Consider the following 20,242-nt stretch of genomic DNA (forward strand, 5'->3'; position numbering starts at 1 on the left):
ACATGGGACGTTGCGAACTGTCCAGCCCGTGTCCTGGGCGGACTGGAGTGCCCGGCGGGAGGGCGGAGGTGGCTCCCTCCTGGAGCTGACAGCTGGCCAAATGGATAGGAAGCATCTGCTCTCTGACCCCTTTCTTTACCCTATGCCCTGGGACGTCCCAACCAGCTGATGCGCCGCGCGCTGAGCGGAGCGGGTGCTCTGGGTCTCCCCTCCCACCACCACCCCGCATTGCAAGGGTGACTGTGCCGCTGACGTCAGGCGGCTTTTGGCTCATGCCCTGGCCCGGGGACTTTATTTTCATAACAGCGCGCAGTGCCGTGGAACTGGAATAGGCGTGTCCTCTCCCCCTGACCCTCTCCCGCCCCTTGTCCCTCTGCTCACCCCCTCGCTCCCTCCTCCCTCTGTCGCCTTTATAACTGCTCGGCGCCGCGAGGGCGCGATCCCTGCCCACGGGCTCCCCCAGAACCTACAGGGGCTGCAGTGCTCCCTCCACGCGCGAGAAGCAGCGCCGAGTTCACGTGCCAAAGCCGAGGCTTCAGGGTAAGTGAGGCGCACGGAGCCAGAGCGCGCTGGGTTCGGGGATTGAAATCCTCGGGGGTCGGGGGGGTGCGGAGTAGGAGGGGGCAGGGGGTGCTAGAAGGGGGAGATGCAAGAGGAGAGAGACCCCGGTAATGAACTGCAGCTGGCTGGGAGGGAAAAAAAAATCCCAGGAAAGGAATTCCTGTAGTTTAACTCAACTCAGATTTTTTTTTTCCTGCCTGGACTTCCCAGGCTAAGAGGCAGAGAGCAAAAAGATAATCAGGATAAATAGTTTCTGCTCAGATACACTGAACAAACCCAGTAGGTGGAATCCTGGCCCGGCAGGTGAAAAGTTCTGGGCTCAGTCTAGGGAAAGAGAAAAGAGGGAGGAAGATCTTAGAGGAATGGCAGGGAACTGGCTGGGTGGGCAGGAAGAAGGAGATGGTGACCCCTGCTAGTTTACCCAGATTCTGAGAGGTGTCCATTTATTTTGTCCTTTCACAAGTGTGCCCTTCTGAATTTTGGGAAGTAGATTCTAGAAGCCACCTCTTCTCGTGACATGAGCGTGGCCATCAACTCTGCAGCATTCTCCCTTCTGCTGTCTCTTGAGTTACTCTGGACTCCTGGGTTGAATGTCCATTTGAGTATCCAGTAACAGCCCACCTTCAGGCACCAACCAGATGGTACTCAGCAATGACCCCCAATTGTCGTATATGGTCCCTTAAACCTCCCCCTGGGGAAAGGGAAGCCAACTCAGGTCCAAGGAATTTGTAGGACTTTCCATTCCTGAGTTGCTTCCAGGCTGATGTTTGTACACGCCACACCTGTTGAAGGGTTTGATTGAATCAGCCAGGGCTGTGGACTCATTCCTGAAGGGAATACTTGGGTTACTTGTGGCCCCTGGGAGGGGCGAGGGTGGGGGTCAGAGCTCTGCCCTCTGGTCTGTGTGCTGGTACTGGGAGGATCAACAGAGGTGTCATCTGGGAGACAGGCGCCTCGAGGTGTGGAGCGGTAGATAGGTACTTCAAAGGCACATAGGAATGAGCGGAACTCAGAAAGAGCTAACATCCTGGGAAGTGCTCTTAGCCTTGAGCCGGCAAGCCCGACTTCTCATCCCAGCTCTGCTGGCTTGTAGCTGTGAAAAGGCTGAGCTGGGCTGTGAGTTCCTCCTAAGGGGACTTGGAAGGATCCTCAGCTCCCTCCCAGGGCCAGGGCCGAGAGTCCCCCTCTATCTATATATGTCTCTTTGAGCATCTTCTTTGGAGTATGCTTTTTTGTATCCCACTCCTTAGTGAGAATTGAAGATAACAGGGTGTGAAGAAGAATTTTGACTATGATTTATTCTCATTCTCATTCTGGGGGTTTGTCTTCAGGTTCATTGTATTTTAAAAATCTACAGATTGAGCTGAGGAAAGGAGCAGGAAATGATGTGTAGGTATAATAGGGCCCTTAAAAACAATGAATGGAAGAATGATTTTGCTTGAGGAGTCTTCGAATTTTCTGAGTAGTTTGGTGTGTTTGTTTCTGCTTATATTCCTATTTTGATTGCCTTGTGGTCAAAATATATGGTCTGTGCATTTCTTATTTTAGACTTTATTGTTATTATTTTTTGTGGTCTAAAATATGCTGTTTTGTAAATGGTTCATAACCACTTCAATAGAAGAAGTCATATAAAGAAATTGGTAAACCAGATTCCTGGCCAAAAACATCCCAAGGTCTGTTTTTGTAAATAAAGTTTTATTGGAACTCAGCCATGCTCATTTTGTCTATATATCATCTATGGCTGCTTTCGGCTACAAACAAATGGACTGCAAAGCCTAAACTACTTACTGTTTGGCCCTTTACAGAAAATATTTGCTGATCACAGATATAGAGGATCTGAATTATATTACTAATCATAGAGATCTAATAAAATATAAAGATAGAGCATATTTTGATTAAAGTATCCATAGAACACTTTAAAATTTTACCTTATTGCTATTTATTTTTTCTATTTCATTTGCTGAGGAGTGATAAAGAAGTGTTAAAGTCTCTTGTAACTATAGTATTTCTTTTGATTTCTTTTTGTATTCCTGGTAGCTATTGTGTTATGTATTTTGGTGGTGTATTATTCACTGCATACAAGTTTATGATGGTTATATCTTCAATGTGGAGCATTCTTAATTATTATAAAAAAGTTTTTAGGTCAGCATAATAGCTTTTTGCCTTAACTAAACTTTGTGTGATAATAATAACTCAATTCTTATTTTTCTTACCTTGAACAAGCTATTATTTAACTTTGTACGTGATACATAATACTTACTAAATAAACCTATCTGTTGCTGCTGCTTTTTTTGCACTTATTTTTATTTTTCCTTTTCTTTCCTTTCCACTTTTCTGAATCCTGTTGTTTTAGGTGAGGTTCTTATAGGTTTAATACGGTTTGATTTAGTCTTTTCAAAATAAAAAACATTCCATTTACATTTATTGTAATAATAGTTGCTTGCTATTGTCGTCTAATTTTGGCCACATAGTCTATTCTCTTCATCTTCTCCCACATTAGATAATTTATATTGTATTTTTAGATACACTGAGTATATGGTAGTACCATTCTCGGGGTTTAGAAATACAGGTTTATAAGGAGAGATAAATCTCAGAACATAAATATATCACCTTTATATGTGGAAGTAAAACACTTGAAAGAAGATGTCTTTGAGGTGGTATACCAGAAGAGGAGTTCATCTTATCCACCTATTTTCTTGATGCTTTTCACATCCTTAAATTCTGGGCATAAGAGATTTAATAGTTTCACTCAAAATCTTAAGTCAAAAAAAGTGATTTCCTGTATTTTATTTTATGTTTCAGTAATTTATCTAAAGTTCACATGCATTGTTTAGAATAGAGGAATATGATAATACCTCGAAAAAGTGAAGAAATTGGGATGAACACTGTTCTTATTTTGGGTTGGCCAAAAAAGTTCATTCAGGCTTTTTTGTAAGATCTTGTGAAAAGCCCAAATGAACTTTCTGGCCAACTCAGTGCTTGTTTGACTGCCTATGTAGGAAGGATGATTTATTTTCTCCTAGTTACTACTCAGAAACTCAACTCAGTGATGTTACTCAGATGTTGTTCACACGCTGTTGCGACGATGCATCATTTTTATGTCATCAGAATCCAGATGGGTTACCTGGAAGAGGGGTTCCTGGACATTTTGTTGTAGATACTTTCCATTTACAGCTAATCCTGCACCTAGTACAGAGGAATTTCTGTGGGACTCCACCCTCATCTTAGAACTCAGCCTAGACTAAAACACAAGGATTAGCATCACATATGCAGCTCCCAAAATCTTTCCTTTCCATTACTCACACTTACTAATGAATAACTTGCTTTGAGTTTTATTCACACCCAGTATTAGTCCAAATCATTTGCTCAAAAACCACTGTGCAGAGCATATAGTGAGGGCAATACCAACAAATAGAAGATTTGCTCTATTTCCTTAAAAGTTTGCTTTCTGATAGGCGAGTTAGCACTGATATTAATGTATGCTGTACCAGGGGGCCCCAACCTCTGGCATCTAATACCTGATCATCTGAGGTGGAACTGATGTAATAGTAATAGAAACAAAGTGTATAGTAAATGTAATGAACTTGAATCATCCTGAAACCACCCCCCAACCCCACATTGATTCATGGAAAAATTGTCTTCCAAGAAACCAGTCCCTGATGCCAAAAAGATTGGGGACCACTGTAATATATGACATATCTATGGAAAGACTTGAGTGCTGAAAAATAGTTAATAGTTAATAACTACAATGAGATCACAGGTTTAGAATGAGTTGGGACTGATAACTAAAAAACCCTCAAGGTAGAGGTAAGTTTGGGGTCAAATTTCTAAGAAACATGGTACATGAATTGTGATTAGGGGGAGAAGGGTCTTTCTGGCAAGGAGAATAACGCATCTGGTGAGGCAAAGAGCCACTTTGTCAGAGAAGGTCTTAGATGAGCCCCAGTTCCCTTCCAGAGAGAAAATGCTCTTGGAAGTTTTTCATAGATGTGGGGATGGGAGTTAGGAAGGTTGGAAAAAGTAGGTGGGAGGACTAGCTGGAGAAAAGCCTCGAAGCTCAAATTGAGGCTGAATCTGTTCTAACAGACAAAAAGGAGCTGATATGCTTTTTTTTTAAAAGATGTTTTTGATGTGGACCATTTCTGAAGTATTTTTTGACTTCATTAAAATATTGCTTCTGTTTTATGTTTCAGTTTTTTTGGCCGAGAGACATGTGGGATCTTAGCTTCCCGACTAGGAACTGAACCTGCACCCCCAGCATTGGAAGGGGGAGTCCTAACCACTGTATCACTAGGGATGTCCCCTGGCAGATCCATTTTTTTTTTAATTCCTAAATCCAAAAGTCCATTTTCAGGTCTTCTCTTCTTTGCTGTCCTTGGAGCATCTTACTCCATCAACCACTCTGGGAAGCTGCTCTTTGGTTCCTGGGAGACCAGCTGGGCTTATTTCTTGTACTAACACTGGCAATCTCTTTTGAACAACCTCTGCTGATTCCTGCTTGGTTGAGGCGGTGTTCCAGGGTTCTGTCCTCAGCCCTCTCACTGCCATACATGCTCTCTGTATGATCTGGTATCCACAGCTGTGACCCCTCCAGGACCCCTCACTTGTGCTCACAGCCCAAACATCTCCTGAGCCTCAGACTCGCATGTCTGAGCACCGGGAGGTCAGCACAGCCCGGGTCGTGGAGCCTGGCTTTTATTTATTTATTTATTTTTGGCTGCACTGTATGGTTTCTGGGATCTCAGTTCCCTAACCAGGGATTGAACCCTGGCCATGGCAGTGAAAACCCAGAATACTAACCACGAGGCCACCAGGGAACTTCTAGGAGCCTGGTTTCTAAAAGTCAGGTCATCTTGGGCAAGTTATTTAATGTCTCTGTACCTCACTTTCTGCACTGTAAAAGGGGGCATAATCTGGTGTGAACACACCCACACTACTATATATGAGTCAGAAGATAACCAACAAGGACCTACTGGATAGCACAGGGGAACTCTCCTCAATACTCTGCGTTAACCCACATGAGAAAAGAATCTAAAAATGAATATATGTATATGTGTAACTGAATCACTTTGCCATACACCTGAAACTAATGCAACACTGTACATCAAGTAGACTCCAATAAAATAAAAAATGGGGGCATAGTAACAGAGCTGTTGTGAGGATTAAATGATGCCTCCCTGACCAGGGATCGAGGAATGGAACCTGTGCCTTCTGCAGTGGGAGCTGAGTCTTAACCACTGGACCTCCAGGGAAGCCCCTCCAATTCATCTTAGATTCAACAGATCTAAACTGGGCATCTCTTCCCACAAGCCAGTATTTCTAAGCTCCATTGATTCTGCCTTCCTAAGAATCTCCCACCACTCCTTGCCCATCTCTCAGGCCTCATCTCCCTGGTTTCCTCTCTAAAGCCTTTTTTTTTTTTTAATTTTTTTTTTTTTTTTATTAGTTGGAGGCTAATTACTTCACAACATTTCAGTGGGTTTTGTCATACATTGATATGAATCAGCCATAGATTTACACGTATTCCCCATCCCGATCCCCCCTCTCACCTCCCTCTCCACCCGATTCCTCTGGGTCTTCATTTAAAAAAAAAAAAAAAAAACCCATTAGGGAGGGTGGGTCACTCTTTTCCGTGTGCCCTCAAGATCCCCCAAACACTCTGTAACCCTTATTTATGTGTCAGTGTGACTCTGTTGGTCGTCCTGGGACAGCCGCCACACTTTGGGTCTGAGGGTCTGAGTGATTTGTATACTTAACAGCACCTGACACAAAGCAGACACTAAAATGTTGATTGGAAAAAAAAATGTTGATTGACAGGAAGATTGGCCAATTGCAGGATTGCTTACTTTGGCGACTTCTCAGATGTTTAAATAGAGAGAGGCTTAAACAGACTTATGGTTGCCAAAAGGGAAGGGGGGCTGGGGCTGGAATGAATTGGGAGTTTGCGGTTAACAGATGCAAACTATTATATAGAGAGTGGAAAAACAAGATGGTCATATTGTGTAGCATAAGGTACTGTATTTAATATCCTGTAATAAACCATAATGGAAAAGAATATGAAAAAGAATATAAATATGCATAACTGAATCACTTTGCTGTACCTGAAACTAACACAACATTGTAAATCAACTATACTTCAATTAAAAAAATAAAAATAAGAAAATAAATAGAGGCTGGAGTCAGGGAGAAAAGCTTCAGGGAGCATAATAGTGATTTAGAGATGAAATGAAAGATTAAATTCTATTCCTAAAGATTAAAATTCTATTCATAAAGGGATAATCTTCCTTTGTTACACTGAATATGTAAATTCAATATGTAAATTCTCCAAGAATCAGTCTTATCACCTACAAAATGGGTTGTAGGAATATGAAATGATAAAATAGATGTAAAACCATGTTAATGAGTGAATACACCTGGAAACATATAAACTCTCAGCACCGAGTCTAGCTTTTAAGGGGACTCCATATGTGACAGTAGTTGTCATTTGTATTGTTCATACTTATATTGTGACTATTGTTATTACTACTGAAGGCATGTGGCAATTCCAGAATAGAGAGAAAATTAAAATGTTAGAAAATTGCCAATTTGCCTGGCTGGGATGGTGTGAAGACTTGGCTTGACTTAACAAACACTTGAGTTGTTTTTTATCATCCCCCAGGCAGTTATCCTAAGAGGTCATTATCATCCTCTTCTTTTTATTATTTTTTTTTTGCTATTTTTACTGGAGTATAAACAATTTACAATGATTTACAATGTTGTGTTAGCTTCAGGTCTACAGCGAAGGGAATCAGTTATATATATGTGTGCTAAGTTACTTCAGTTGTTACCCCACAGACTGTAGCCCACCAGGCTCCTCTGTCCCTGGGATTCTCCAGGCAAGAATACTGGAATGGGTTGCCCTTTCCTCCTCCAGGGGCTCTTCCTGACCCAGGGACCATACATAGGGACCTCCCAGGTGATCCTGACCCAGGGATCGAACCTGCATCTCTTGTCTCCTGCTTTGGCAGGTGAGTTCCTTACCACTAGCAACACCTGGGAAGCCCCTATGTATATATATATATATATATATGTGTGTTGTGCCAAATCGCTTCAGGTGTGCCCGACTCTTTGTGACCCTGTGGACTGTAGCCCGCCAGGCTCCTCTGTCCCTGGAATTCTCCAGGCAAGAATACTGGAGTGGGTTGCCATTTCCTCCTCCAAGGGATCTTTCTAATGCAGGCATCAAACCTGAGTCTTCCGCATTGCAGGCGGAGTCTTCACCATCTGATGTCCTCTTCTTTTTAGATGACAGAACGAGATAAATCTCATAAGGAGGAACATTAATTAAGATCAGCTCTGGGCAAAATTCAGGGCCATGGGTGATTCCTGCTCAGATAATCCGGGGAGGGTCACATACAGCCAGCTAGGCAAGCTACTAAGTCTGGGTGTAAGTAACTCCAGACACCCTCCCCACCTCTCTGGAAAAGGGGGGTCTCAGAGGTTGGAAAGGAGCACCCAAGAGACCCTTCACATGCCGGCATTTGACCTTGCATCCCCATCAATGCCTGTGTCGGTCAGGGCCACTTTAGGGTCAGTCCTGCTCCAGTGACCCTGTGGCTCTGTCTAGCAGGCGAGTGTTCCCCTGGTGTCCTAAGCCGGTACTCAGACCCTTCAGCCTCACCTTCAGCCCCGGTCTGGAGTTTGGTTAGGAGTTTGGGGCAGACATTCTTTTAATGACAGGAGACGGGGCAGGAAGCAGGATGAGGGGATGGGAGAAAGAGACTTGGGAATTGTCTACAAAAAGCTGTTCATCCCTTGCTGGACATGGGCTCAGAATGCCTAGTTCAGCACCAGGCTGCCTTTCATAGAGGAGAGAACGGAGGCTCCAGGAGATGGTGTCCACACAGAGGCAGCTGAAACCCCTTTGTCCTAAAGGTCGGAGTCAGCGTCCTCGGAATAGAGCCCAGTGACTCCCTCCCTCCCTGCTTCCCTCTCGTCTTTCCCCCCAATCCCCGCTTTGTTTTTTGTTTTTTTTCTTTTTCCTCTCTCTTTCCTCCATCTTTCATTTGTTTTTTTTAACCTTTCTGTCATGCATTGACTCATCTGAAAAGGGTTTAAGCCAGCACCAAGGGCTGTCGGGGTCTTGGCTGTGGGCGTTGGTGGATTACTGGATGGGAGTGGCTGCCTCAGCTGCAGTAATAAGTGAAGGGGGTCTCACCCTTATGACTCAAGGTCCTTGCTCGTGTCTGGGGCTAGGCTGAAACCTCACCATCTCCCTCCAGAGCGCAGGGTTTAGTCATCAGAGAATTGGGTGGGAGCGAATGACTGGATTCCAGTAAAACCTCTGCTTAGTCAGGATCCAAGCTACCAGGAGGCACCTGGAATCACTTAGTTGCCCAGCTGCGGCCAGACTCCTACCTCAGACCCACCTGAGAAGGATGGGTGAGAGGGAGTTAGAACTGGGGCCAAACACAGTGGGGGCTTATGAGGAAACCCGCTCCACCCCACTGTCTCAAGAGTAGCACTGCTCCCCACCAGATTCTACTTCTATCCACACACTCACTCATCCATCCTGGTTAGGTGCTTGCCCTTTCCTTGTGGCTCAGATGGTAAAGAATCCACCTGCAATGTGGTTTGATCCCTGGGTTGGGAAGATCCCCTGGAGAAGGGAAAGGGTACCCACTGCAGTATTTTGGCCTGGAGAATTCCATGGACCATATAGTCCATGGGGTCGAAAAGAGTCAGACACGACTGAGCGACTTTCATTTTCACTGCGTCAGGCGCGAGGCTAGTGGTCGGGGAGAGAATTTTAACAGCTCAATCCCTGCTTTAAGGAGGCTTTGAATTTAGAAGACAAAGACTCACCAAGGGGCACTATAGGATTTTGTGATAAATGCAGGCAATGTGAAGGCTCTCTGGGAATTCAGGGGATGTAGCTCTCATCAGGGGGGCTTCCCCGGTGGCTCAGCTGTAAAGAATCTGCCTGCTAATGCAGGAGATGCAATCCCTGGGTTGGCAAGGTCCCCTGGAGTAGGAAATGGCAACCCTCTCCAGTATTCTTGCCTGGAGAATTCCATGGACAGAGCCTGGCAGGCTACAGTCCGTGGGGTCTCAAAGAGTCAGACATGACTTAGTGAGTAAACAACAGCAGACTCTCATTGAACCAGGGCATCCAGGGAAACATCCTGGAAGAGGGGACCTCTAAGGTGAGGGATGTCAGGGAGAACGCCCCATACAGATGGGGCGGCAGATTTGAAGCGAGATAGTGGGGCTTACTGGGGAGATAATGAGAAGCACACAAAAGGGGATGATGAGGAAGGCATGGTGAGGCATGAGGCTGGAGAGGTAGGCAGGGGCTGAGGGTGGACAGGTGATAGCTCGTCCCCTGGCCACAGACAGAGTGACTCTGAGAGCCTAAGCCTGGGAATTCCCTGGTGGGCCAGTGGCTAAGACTCCATGCTCGAAAAGCAGGGGCCCAGGTTCAATCCCTGAGCAGGGATCTAGATTCCACATACCACATCTAAAAGATTCCATGTGCCCCGACTAAGACCTGGCACAGCCAAATAAATAAATAAAAATAAATATTGAAAAAATGATATGGGCTCTATCATAAGGTGGTTGCACAACTCAGACAAGTGAGTTGTATACAGCCGTGCTTGATCCATTGTGAGAATGAGTTATGAGACCTTCCCTCCTCTTCAGAGCAGGTCTAGGAGTAAATTGTCTCTTTTTGTCCTTGTTTGGCCTTTGTAGGAGCACCTGCTTTCTTGGTTGGACTCTAGGTCTCTCTGCCCACCCTTTGTTTTTTTGGGGGAGGGGGGTGCTGTGCTGCGAAGCTTGCAAGATTTCAGTTCCCTGAGCAGGGATTGAACCTGGGCCATGGCAGTGACAGTATGGAATCCAAACCACTGGACCACCAGGGAAGTCACATAGGTCTCTCTGCCCTTGACTCTGGTTACGAATGACCTCTAATCTCATTTCAGTTTCTCTCTCTCCTCCAGCCCTCAGGTTCTTCTCCAAGGCTGTTGCTTTTTTATTCTCTTTTATTTGAGTTTCTATTCTCAAATGGTGGTACTGCTCTTTTCTTCCTCAAACCCTGCTTTCTAAAGGACTTCAGCTCCTCCGAACCCTGTCCCTTTCCCCAGCCCCCATCCTGGCGGCTCATCTGGGCCATTCCCTGAGTGACCCAGCACCTTCTCAGTGCAGATCTGCTTGTGAGTGAGTTTGTTCAGTTTTATTTCCCTCTGACAAAACGTAAAGTGCTCGGGACATTTCAGACCCATTGTGCAATCGCTGTAATGTTGGGGAAAGGGTGGAGGAGGACTGAGAGGTGAAATAGGAAGAATAGTTTAAAAAAATTAGTCACTCAGATAAAAAAAATTTACCAAGAAGTTTTCATTTGAAAAGTTTTTCAAATTTTCTCAATTCGAGAGAATTGAGAACTGTGAACCTTAACTGGATATTTGATATGAAAGTGTCATTGTTAATTTCTAAAGTGGGATGAAGTTAAAAAGGAGTTTTCTTCTTGACAAATATATGCTGAAGCAGCTATGTAGAGAATGATGTTTGAGATCTGGCTAAAAATGATCTAGTGGAGACTTCCCTGGTGGTCCAGTGGTTAAGACTCCTTGCTTCCAGTGCTGGGGGCATGAGTTTGATCCTTGGTTGGGGAGTTAAGATCTCAATGAGAGGTGTAGCCAAAAAAAAATCGTTAAGTCTTATGGCCAGGCATAGATCACAAAATAGTTTAGACTAAAAATGGTTTCTCTTATGTTAAGAAAGTCATACCAGGTTCTCTTTCTCCTCGTGTGCTTACAGTGTTGGACCCTGGTCTGGGGGTGCCAGGAGGCCCCAGCACACAAACCCTCCCCATACAGCTGCACAGAAGTGAGGGGCTCAGAGGTCCAAGTTGGGGGCCGGGCAGCACCAGAACGTTCTTTTAGTGGAAAACCTCATCAGTCTCTCAAGATTGAGAGTTCCGAGTAGACTGGTTCAGAGTCCTTTATAATTATCAGATAATTATGACAACAATGACTTGTCAGCCAACAGCACTGCCCTGAGGGGTGGGGAAGGAGCAGTGCCAGGGAGGGGCACGGAGGGTGAGAGAAATACCTTTCCAGCTGGAAGCCGCCCTTGTGATTAATCCGAGAGGAGTGCAGCGGGGAGGGAGGAGAGAGTGAGCCTGGTCCCTTCCCCTGCGGACACTGCCCTTGACCTAGACCGCGCCCTTCCTCTCCTACATCCTCAGCCCCCCTCAGGGGGGCCTGTCCCTCTCCCTGTCCTGTACCCCCATATCAGACTTTGGGGGGCCGTGTATTTCAGGGGTTGCCTGTATCTGAAGCTCATCTTCCTTTCTTTGTCCTCTTGCGTCTCATTCTGCACCGCCTTGTGGAGGTGGAACATCACCCATCCTTTGCTCTGTGCCCTGCATGCGGTTGGGATGACCAGAGTGTCATATCCCTGGGCTGGAGTCCAGGTGACAGACCCCTGGCCAGGGGAGTCCATGGGAAGGCTATGCAGCAGTGGCAGGTTAGAGCTGTTTCTTCTACTATAACAAGGAACATGTCTTATGTCTGTTTCCCCTTTACCAGTTGATCATCTGGAAGAATGATGGACACATAGTGGCACTGGTTGAATGAATGGCTGGGTTACAAAGTGAAGCTTGGAGGGACTTCGCTGGGCCTCAGTGGTTAAGACTGTGCTTCTAATGCAGGGGACACGGGGCCCACCCCTCATCAGGGAACTAAGATCTCACATAGCACCCCTGCAACATAGCAAAAAGAAACAAAAAAACTCCATAAACAGCATACAACAAAACAAAAGCTTTCTGTTGTGTCATAGAAACTTAAAAACAGTCAAATGATTCAGAAAAAAAAATTATATATCTGTTGAGAAGCTATTAGGCTCCTCTGTCCATGGGGTTTTCCAGGCAAGAATACTGAAGTGAGTTGCCATTCCCTTCTCCAGGGGAATTCTCCCGATCCAAGGATTGAACCTGAGTCTCCTGCATTGCAGGCGGGTTTTTTTTTTTTTTTTTTTTTTTACCATCTGAGCCACCAAGGAAGCCCAAAAAGGAGTATGAGCTATTGGTGATATTTTCTGTTGGATCACCTGTTTTCATGTCATCCAGGATGTCCCTCCTTATGAGTAGCTAATTAAGAGCTTGCTATGGGGACTTTCCCGGTGGTCCAGTGGTTAGGACTTCACACTTTCACTGCTAAGGGCATGGGTTCGATCCCTGGTTGGAGAACTAAGATCCCACATGGCCATGCAGCGTGGCCAAACCTATGACAGGGAAGACTGGTTCCATTGCTTTTGGGATCAGCAGTGCCATCCTTCTAAACCTTAATTAGGGAGGGAAAAAAATATGTGACAGCAGAGCTCAAGATGAGGGCTCAGTGGCTAAGAGGGGAAGGCTGACACTCTCCAGAGAAATCTATGGTTCACATAACCCAGATAATACCTATGATTCTCTTGTCTGAGAGAGATTGGGAGGCTTACAGATAATATCCATGGCTGGGCCCAAGGTAGAAAAAAACTGGAGACTGTTAATATGATTCAAGTGTTAGCTTTATTATTTTTTTGGGTGCTCTACAAGGCTTGTGGGATCTTAGTTCTTTGACCAGGGATCAAACTCGGGCCCCGCCAGTGAGAGTGCTGAGTCCTAAATACTGAACCGCCAAGGAATTCACAAAGTATTAACTTTATGGTTAGATAATTCCATGTTCACCAGTTCCTAAGAAAGCACTAGTCAAAAATAGCAGGAACCCTGGCAAGTTCTTTGTGACGTATTCCTTGAGATGTGACTCAAATACTCCATTCAGAGTTCTGGGTTTCCTGGCTTCAGGGAAAATATTAATATAGCTAAATTGCAGGGAGGGAGGTATGAAGAGTCCTTTCCCTTCATCAGCCTTTAGAATTTGCTGTGAGAGGTGGAGAACAGCTAGTAGCTTGCTCTAACGTTGTAAAAACAGAGGTAAAACCCTGACTGCCTGTGCTGACTCGCTTCAGTCCTGTCCCACTCTTTGTGACTCAATGGACTGTAACCTACCAGGTTGCTCTGTCCATGATATTCTCCAGGCAAGAATACTGGAGTGGGTTGCCATTTCCTGGGGCTTCCCTAGTAGCTCAGCTGGTAAAGAATCCACCTGCTTTGCAGGAGACCTGGGTTTGATCTCTGGGTTGGCAAAAGGAAAGGCTACCTCCTCCAGTATTCTGGCCTGGAGGATTCCATGGACTGTATATAGTCCATGGGGGCCGCAAAGAGTTGGACATGACTGAGCAACTTTCACTTCACCTGCCATTTCCTTCTCCAAAAAACCCTGACTAAAGATACAAAATTGTTTTTGAACTGTTTCTGGTCCTCTATGCCTGAGTTAATGGGAGAGATTCACCCCCAGCCCAACTTTGCTTTCTTGCAGGACCAGAATGTCCACAACAGCCCCTGCTGGTTGCCGCTCAGACCTGGACCCCAGGTACTACAAACTCTGTGATAAGAAGGCAGCCTGGGGCATCGTCTTAGAGGCGTTGGCTGGTGTGGGGGCTGTGACCTCGGTGGCCTTCATGATTGCCCTCCTGGTCCTCATTTGCAAGGTGCAGGACTCCAACAAGCGCAAACTGCTCCCCACCCAGTTCCTCTTCCTCCTGGGTTTGCTGGGGATCTTTGGCCTCACCTTCGCCTTCATCATCACACTGGACGGCAGCACGGGGCCCACGCGATTCTTCCTCTTCGGTGTCCTCTTCGCCCTCTGCTTCTCCTGCCTCCTGGTTCACGCCTTCAACCTGACGAAGCTGGTCCGAGGGAGGCAGCCGCTGTCTATGCTGGTGATGCTGGGCCTGGCCCTGGGCTTCAGTCTGGTGCAGGACATCATTGCCATCGAGTATGTGGTCCTCACCATGAACAGGACCAACGTCAACATCTTCTCTGAGCTTTCTCCTCCACGGCGCAATGAGGACTTCGTCATGCTTCTCATCTACGTCCTCTTCCTCATGGCGCTGACCTTCCTCACGGCCTCTTTCAGCTTCCAGGGATCCTTTACTGCCTGGAAGAGACACGGGGCCCATATCTACTTCACCACGATCCTCTCCATTGGCATCTGGGTGGCATGGATCACCCTGCTCTTGGTCCCTACCCTCGACCCCCAGTGGGACGACACCATCCTCAGTTCAGCCTTGGTGGCCAATGGCTGGGTTTTCCTGCTGGCTTACATTGCACCCGAGTTTCAGCTGCTCACAAGGCAACAGAACCCCATGGATTACCCTGTGGAGGATGCTTTCTGTCAGCCTCAGTTCTTGAAACAGAGCTATGGTGTGGTGAACAGAGCTTACTCTCAAGAGGGGGTCATTCAAGGTACAGAACCTGGTTGGGTGCAGAATCCTTCGTGGAAAAAATGGATAAAATAAAATCGTAAGATATTATTACTGTAGGGAACATGCAGGACATGCTCCTGATAAAACATAAGTTCTCCAAAACTCAGGTCTAGCTTAAAAGTCATCCAGCTAGTTAGAGACAAATAGAACTAGAAGCTGGCCTTAGGAGTCATTAGTACTTTTTTCTATTTTTGATGTAGATCATTTTTAGGCTTCCCTGGTGGCTCAGCCATAAAGAATCTGCCTGCAGTGCAGGAAATGCGGGTTCAACCCCTGGGTCAGGAAGATCCCCTGGAGAAGGAAATGGCAACCTACTCTGGTATTCTTGCCTGGGAAATCCCATGGACAGAGGAGCCTGGCGGGCTACAGTCCCTGGGGTCACAAAGATTCAGCCACGACTGAGCACATAGGCACAGACCATTTTTTACAATCTTTATGTAATTTATTACAATATTGCTTCTGCTGTATGTTTTGGCTTTTTGCCCATGAGGCTTGTGGATCTTAGCTCACCAACCAGGGATTGAATCTGTGCACTCCCTGCATTGGAAGGTGAAGTCTTTAACTACCGGACCACCAGGAAGTCCCTATCTAGTACTTTCTATCCAATACCATGTAGGTTTCTCTGAATCAAAACAAGATGGAGCGAAGGAATGGAAAAGGAGAAATTCCCAGAGACAAGTGGGTGAGATGATGGTGTCCTTTATAGAAGACAACGGGGCAACTTTTGTAGAAATGTGGAAAGTTTGTGGATTTTTAAAAATATACATTTATTTAATTTTTGGCTATGCTGGGTCTTCATTGCTATGAGGGCATTTTCTCTAGTTTTGGCCAGTGGTGGCTACTCTCCAGTTGAGTGCAAGGCCTTCTCATTGCAGGGGCTTCTTTTGTGGCAGAGGATGGGCTCTAGGGCACTTGGGCTTCAGTAGTCACAACACGGGGGACTCAGTAGTTGTGGCTTCCAGGCTCCCATGCTCGTTGACTCAGTAGTTGCTAAGCCACACAGGCTTAGTTGCCCCCAGGCATATGGGATCTTCCCAGATCAGGGATGGAACCCGCACCTCCTGCAAGGGCAGGCAGATTCTTTACCACTGAGCCACCAGGGAAGCCCCTGCTTTTGTAGATTTGAATGCACAAAGCACAGTCATGCAGTGACCACAGAGCACAAAGTGGGGAGAAAACTCTTTTATCATAAACCAGCAGGAATCTCCATAAAGTTACTGAGGATTTCTATGTAGCCCAAAGAGCTACATTTTCTTGTCCGTCTCTGGCCTGTGGGAGGGAATTTTGCTCTTGTATGGAATGGTGAGCAGCCAGACAACACTAATAGCCAGAAATTGTCTTTACTCATATGCCTCTGTGCATTGGTCTCTTGAGTTTATGTCAGTCTCTAGACTTCCCTGGTGGCTCAGCTGGTAAAGCGTCTGCCTACAATGCAGGAGACCCAGGTTCAATCCCTGAGTCAGGAAGATCTCCTGGAGAAGGAAATGGCAACCCACTCCAGTATTCTTGCCTGGAAAATCCCATGGATGGAGAAGTCTGGTAGGCTACAGTCCATGGAGTCTGCAAAGAGTCGGACACGACTGAGCAACTTCACTCTCACTTTCATATGTCTCTGTGCATTGGTCTCTTGAGTTTATATCAGTCTCTGGGCCTAATCAGGGAAGGGGAGAGGGTTGGGAATAGAAGGGAGGGACCTCCAAGGCCAGGTTCATAGCTCCAGCTAGTGAATTTCTCTGCCCTTGGAGCCTGTGGTACACGACCTGCTGGTATTATCTCTGTAGCCCTGGTCCCTCTCCTGTGCCCTGGGAAGTCTGAAGGGAGGGGGAGAGCCGGGGGGCAGGGCAGAGGGGATATTTTCCCACCCATCCCCTCCTGTCCATTCCCAATGCTTCAGTCTATCACCTTATGCCTGAATCCACGTTATGGGTCCTTAACTGGCCTTCCATCCTTTAATCCTTTCCCTCACTCCATGGACCACTGTCAGCTCCCTCTCCCTAAAATACTCTTCTGCCCACCCCCTTTCCTGCCCCTATGCCTCACTGGCTCCCCATTATCCACTGAGTTTACCAAATCCTTGGTGGGCTTCCCAGGAGGCTCAGTGAGTGATAAAGGATCTGCCTGCCAATGCAGGAGACATAAGAGATGCAGGTTCGATCCCTGGGTCGGGAAGATCCCCTGGAGAAGGAAATGGCAGCCCACTCCAGTATCCTTGCCTGGGAAATCCCAGGGACAGAGGAGCCTGGCGGGCTACAGTCCCTGGGGTCACAAAGAGTCGGACACAACCGAACAACTCAGCACACACGACTGGTGAGGCTTTTCACAGCCGGAACCCCACCACCCCCAAAGCTGTGCTCTCAGTTCAAACCAAGTCCCCTGCACTTTCCCGTCTGCCTGTCTGGGCTCAGAGAGTGTCTGTCCCTCCTTATTCTCTTTATTCAAAGAGGACATGTCCCTCCTTATTCTCTCCCTTTTCCAGCGTCCCTATTCCCCAGTCTCGCTCAGTCTTTTCTCCACCCATCTAGCTCTAGACCTTTGAGATGCTGTTATCAGAGTCTGTCTCATCTTGGAGTTATTTTCGTAGCTGTCAGATATTCCGGACTCTCCAGTGTCAGCCTTAGGGCAGGAATCATTCTGATTAATCCTTCTATTTTTCACAATATCTCACATACCGAAGGTGCTTAGGAATTTGTTGAGTAAATTGAAGAGGTAAATTTGGTGGGAAATAAATGGATTGCTTTAAATTGCATTGTATGTATGTATTTAGCTGCCCTGTGAAGAGCTGGGCATGACTGAGCATGCACTCAAGCGTGCATGGGCAGCTTGGGAGATCTTAGTTCCCCAACTGTGGATCGAACATGGGCCACGGCAGTGGAAGTGTGGAGCCCTAACCACTGGACTGGAAGGGAATTCCTTAAATAGTTTTTGTGATGAACGTGTGTGTTTACTGGTCTGTTCCTGAGTCTAAATCCCTCTGATTTTGGTCTTTCCTGGTGGTTCAGTGGTTGAGACTCCTCCGCGCTTCACTGTAGGCAGCAGGTTCAATCCCTGGTTGGATCCTCTATGCCACTTGGCCAAGAAAAAAAAAAAAATCCCCCTGATTTCTCCCAAATAATAGAAAATGATTGCTCACAGATTCTATCCCTTCACAAGGAAAATCATGGAATTTCCACCCCTCCTTGTCGGGCAGGTAAAGAGGTGGGTAAAGCCTCAGTAAGATTCCCTCTAGGTACACCTCTGGTCAGATCTGTGTCTGAAAACACTAGCTTCAAATGTGCTTTTGAAGTGGCCTAGGCCTAGGACGAAGAGCCTCTGGAGGGTTATTTTTTTTTTAATTAATTAACTTTTTAATTGAAGGATAATTACTTTACAGAATTTGTTTTGTTTGGTCAAACATCAACATGAATCAGCCATGGGTGTACATGTGTTCCCCTGGAGGGTGTTTTGGAAGGTGTTTCCCTAGTGATTATATGTGGCTAGTTGTTCATTTATTCAACCAATTTTGGGCTGCTTCTGTGCCTGGTCCTAGGCTTGAGGACAGTTTCCTCTGGCACAAAACTGACCATCGAGGACTTCCTTGGTGGTCTGATGGTTAAGACTCTGCACCCCCAATGCAGGGGGCCCAGGTTCAATCCCTCGTCAGGGAACTAAGATCCCAGGTACTGTGACTAAGTCCTGGTGCAGCCAAATAAATAAATCAATATTAAAAGAATTAAAAAGAGAGTAAGATAGCTCTTTAAAAACAGACAAACAACAAAAAACAAAACAAAAACACTGATCGTCTCCCAGGGAGACAGCATTAAACGGATATGTATCATGGTTTATACATGACTCACCTAGGGTGAGCACAGGTTGGGGCGCAGAGGAGGGGACCCTGACTTTTACACTCCTCTCCGTCTTTTTCAGGTGCTGAAGAGACAGGGAGCACTCTCTACGCGCCGTACTCCACCCATTTCCAGCTACAGGTAAAGGAGCCCTTTCCCCTTTCTCGTCGGCAGTGTTAGCACCGCAGGAACATCTGTCCTTCGGGAATAGATGATATTGCCACTCTGATGGCCCCTAGATGTCACCTAGAGAGGATGACGGGTCTACTTTTCCTGTAATCTGCCTCGTGAGGTTAGGACAGGAGACCTGAGCACAGAGCAGGGGAGGGCTGAGAAGAAGGGGGAGGAACGTTAGAATCCTGCCCGGGTTGGAGGAAGAGGTGCTGTGGAAATGGCTGGGGAAGTGGAGTGAGTTGAGCAAGACGAAATGCTTCCTTTTCAGAATCGGGATTCCCCAAAGGATTTCTCCATTCCTCGGGCCCAGACTCGGGTTAGCCCTTACAGTGACTACGAAGGAAGGAAAGATGTCAGTTAACATGACCCAACGGGATGAACGCCGCACGTCAGCAGAACCAGCAGGGAGTCCACGAGGTGAAGGCTGAGTCCTGAGTCTTCCCAGGAGCATCACAGGAAGACCTCTCCTCCCGCATCCTCGGCTGCCTTTCCTCTGTCCTGGGGTTGATGGGGCTGCGGGGACCACAGTTCTCAGCAGCACTGCAGTTGTTCCTTGGTCCCATCCCAAGGCTACTTCTCTCGAGTGGGAGTCTCGGGCAACTCAGGGCAACTCTTACGATCCCTGCCGTTTTACACGTGAATGAGGCTCTGGTCATCTGACCCACACGCTGACCTGTTCAGCCTCCGAAGCCAACTCTTCTGACTCTGGGCTGGCTTTGTGCTGATCACTTGGCTCAGAGCAGGGTTCCACATCTGAGCAAAACCAGCAAAGGACCATCTCTCAGCCCACTCTGCCCACATCTACACTGGAAGCCAATTTACCGGTACCTCCCTTCTTGCCCGGCTGGGACAGGCTTCAAAGTCACCTCTGTGATGCCGCCTAACCAGGGCCCCTAGCGCCAGCTCTCCCAGACGTGCCGTTGGTCCTCAGACTTACCTCCCTGCTGGGCCTCACCAGGGGCCGTCCCTCCAGACTGCACCAGAGTGTACGAGCCCCAGTTCTCTTTGCCAGGAGAATGTGTGCTGTTTTGCTCTGAGTTCCTGGCGCTGATCATCTCCAATCCCCTTGCTCCTCAGCCTCTGTAAATAGATGTACCCTGTGTTCACCCTCTGCATTCTGGAAGTGGGTATTGTCCACACATGGGCAGGGGGTTGTTTCTTGTAAAATAAGTTATTCACCATTCTTCCCTCCAGATGCAATAAAAGTGTGGCCGCAGCCATGTGAGAGGTGGGCACCTGACATTTGTCTTTATGTGGGAGCTGAAGTTCAAGGTTCAGTCCCACTGGGTGTGGACTTGAAAGTCCTCCACGTGTCTCTCCTCCTTGTGTCTACAACA

At 46.8% G+C, this 20,242-nt stretch overlaps 1 protein-coding gene and 1 non-coding gene across 2 annotated transcripts; both read left to right on the plus strand.

Annotated features, from left to right (window-relative positions):
* The first annotated feature begins 316 nt into the window (after window positions 1-316).
* Window positions 317-20,117, plus strand: GPRC5A (G protein-coupled receptor class C group 5 member A). Its single transcript, XM_061124112.1, has 4 exons — window positions 317-540; window positions 13,962-14,890; window positions 18,814-18,872; window positions 19,174-20,117. Exons 2-4 carry the CDS (start codon window positions 13,969-13,971, stop codon window positions 19,264-19,266), a joined length of 1,074 nt encoding a protein of 357 aa, XP_060980095.1. The 5' UTR covers window positions 317-540; window positions 13,962-13,968; the 3' UTR covers window positions 19,267-20,117.
* On the plus strand, window positions 16,305-16,377 carry TRNAC-ACA (transfer RNA cysteine (anticodon ACA)). Its single transcript has one exon. It is a non-coding gene; the product is annotated as a tRNA-Cys (tRNA).
* Window positions 20,118-20,242: the final 125 nt, after the last annotated feature.

This window comes from Dama dama, chromosome 22 (genome assembly GCF_033118175.1).
Source record: "Dama dama isolate Ldn47 chromosome 22, ASM3311817v1, whole genome shotgun sequence".
NCBI classification, from domain to species: Eukaryota; Metazoa; Chordata; class Mammalia; order Artiodactyla; family Cervidae; genus Dama; species Dama dama.

What these genes read in the sequence shown, in the direction of transcription:
- GPRC5A (XM_061124112.1), top strand. Translation starts at nt 13,969, where the DNA reads ATGTCCACAACAGCCCCTGCTGGTTGCCGCTCAGACCTGGACCCCAGG. An exon ending in TCAAGAGGGGGTCATTCAAG is followed by an intron (nt 14,891 to 18,813) that starts GTACAGAACCTG and finishes CGTCTTTTTCAG; the next exon opens with GTGCTGAAGAGACAGGGAGC. An exon ending in CCACCCATTTCCAGCTACAG is followed by an intron (nt 18,873 to 19,173) that starts GTAAAGGAGCCC and finishes CTTCCTTTTCAG; the next exon opens with AATCGGGATTCCCCAAAGGA.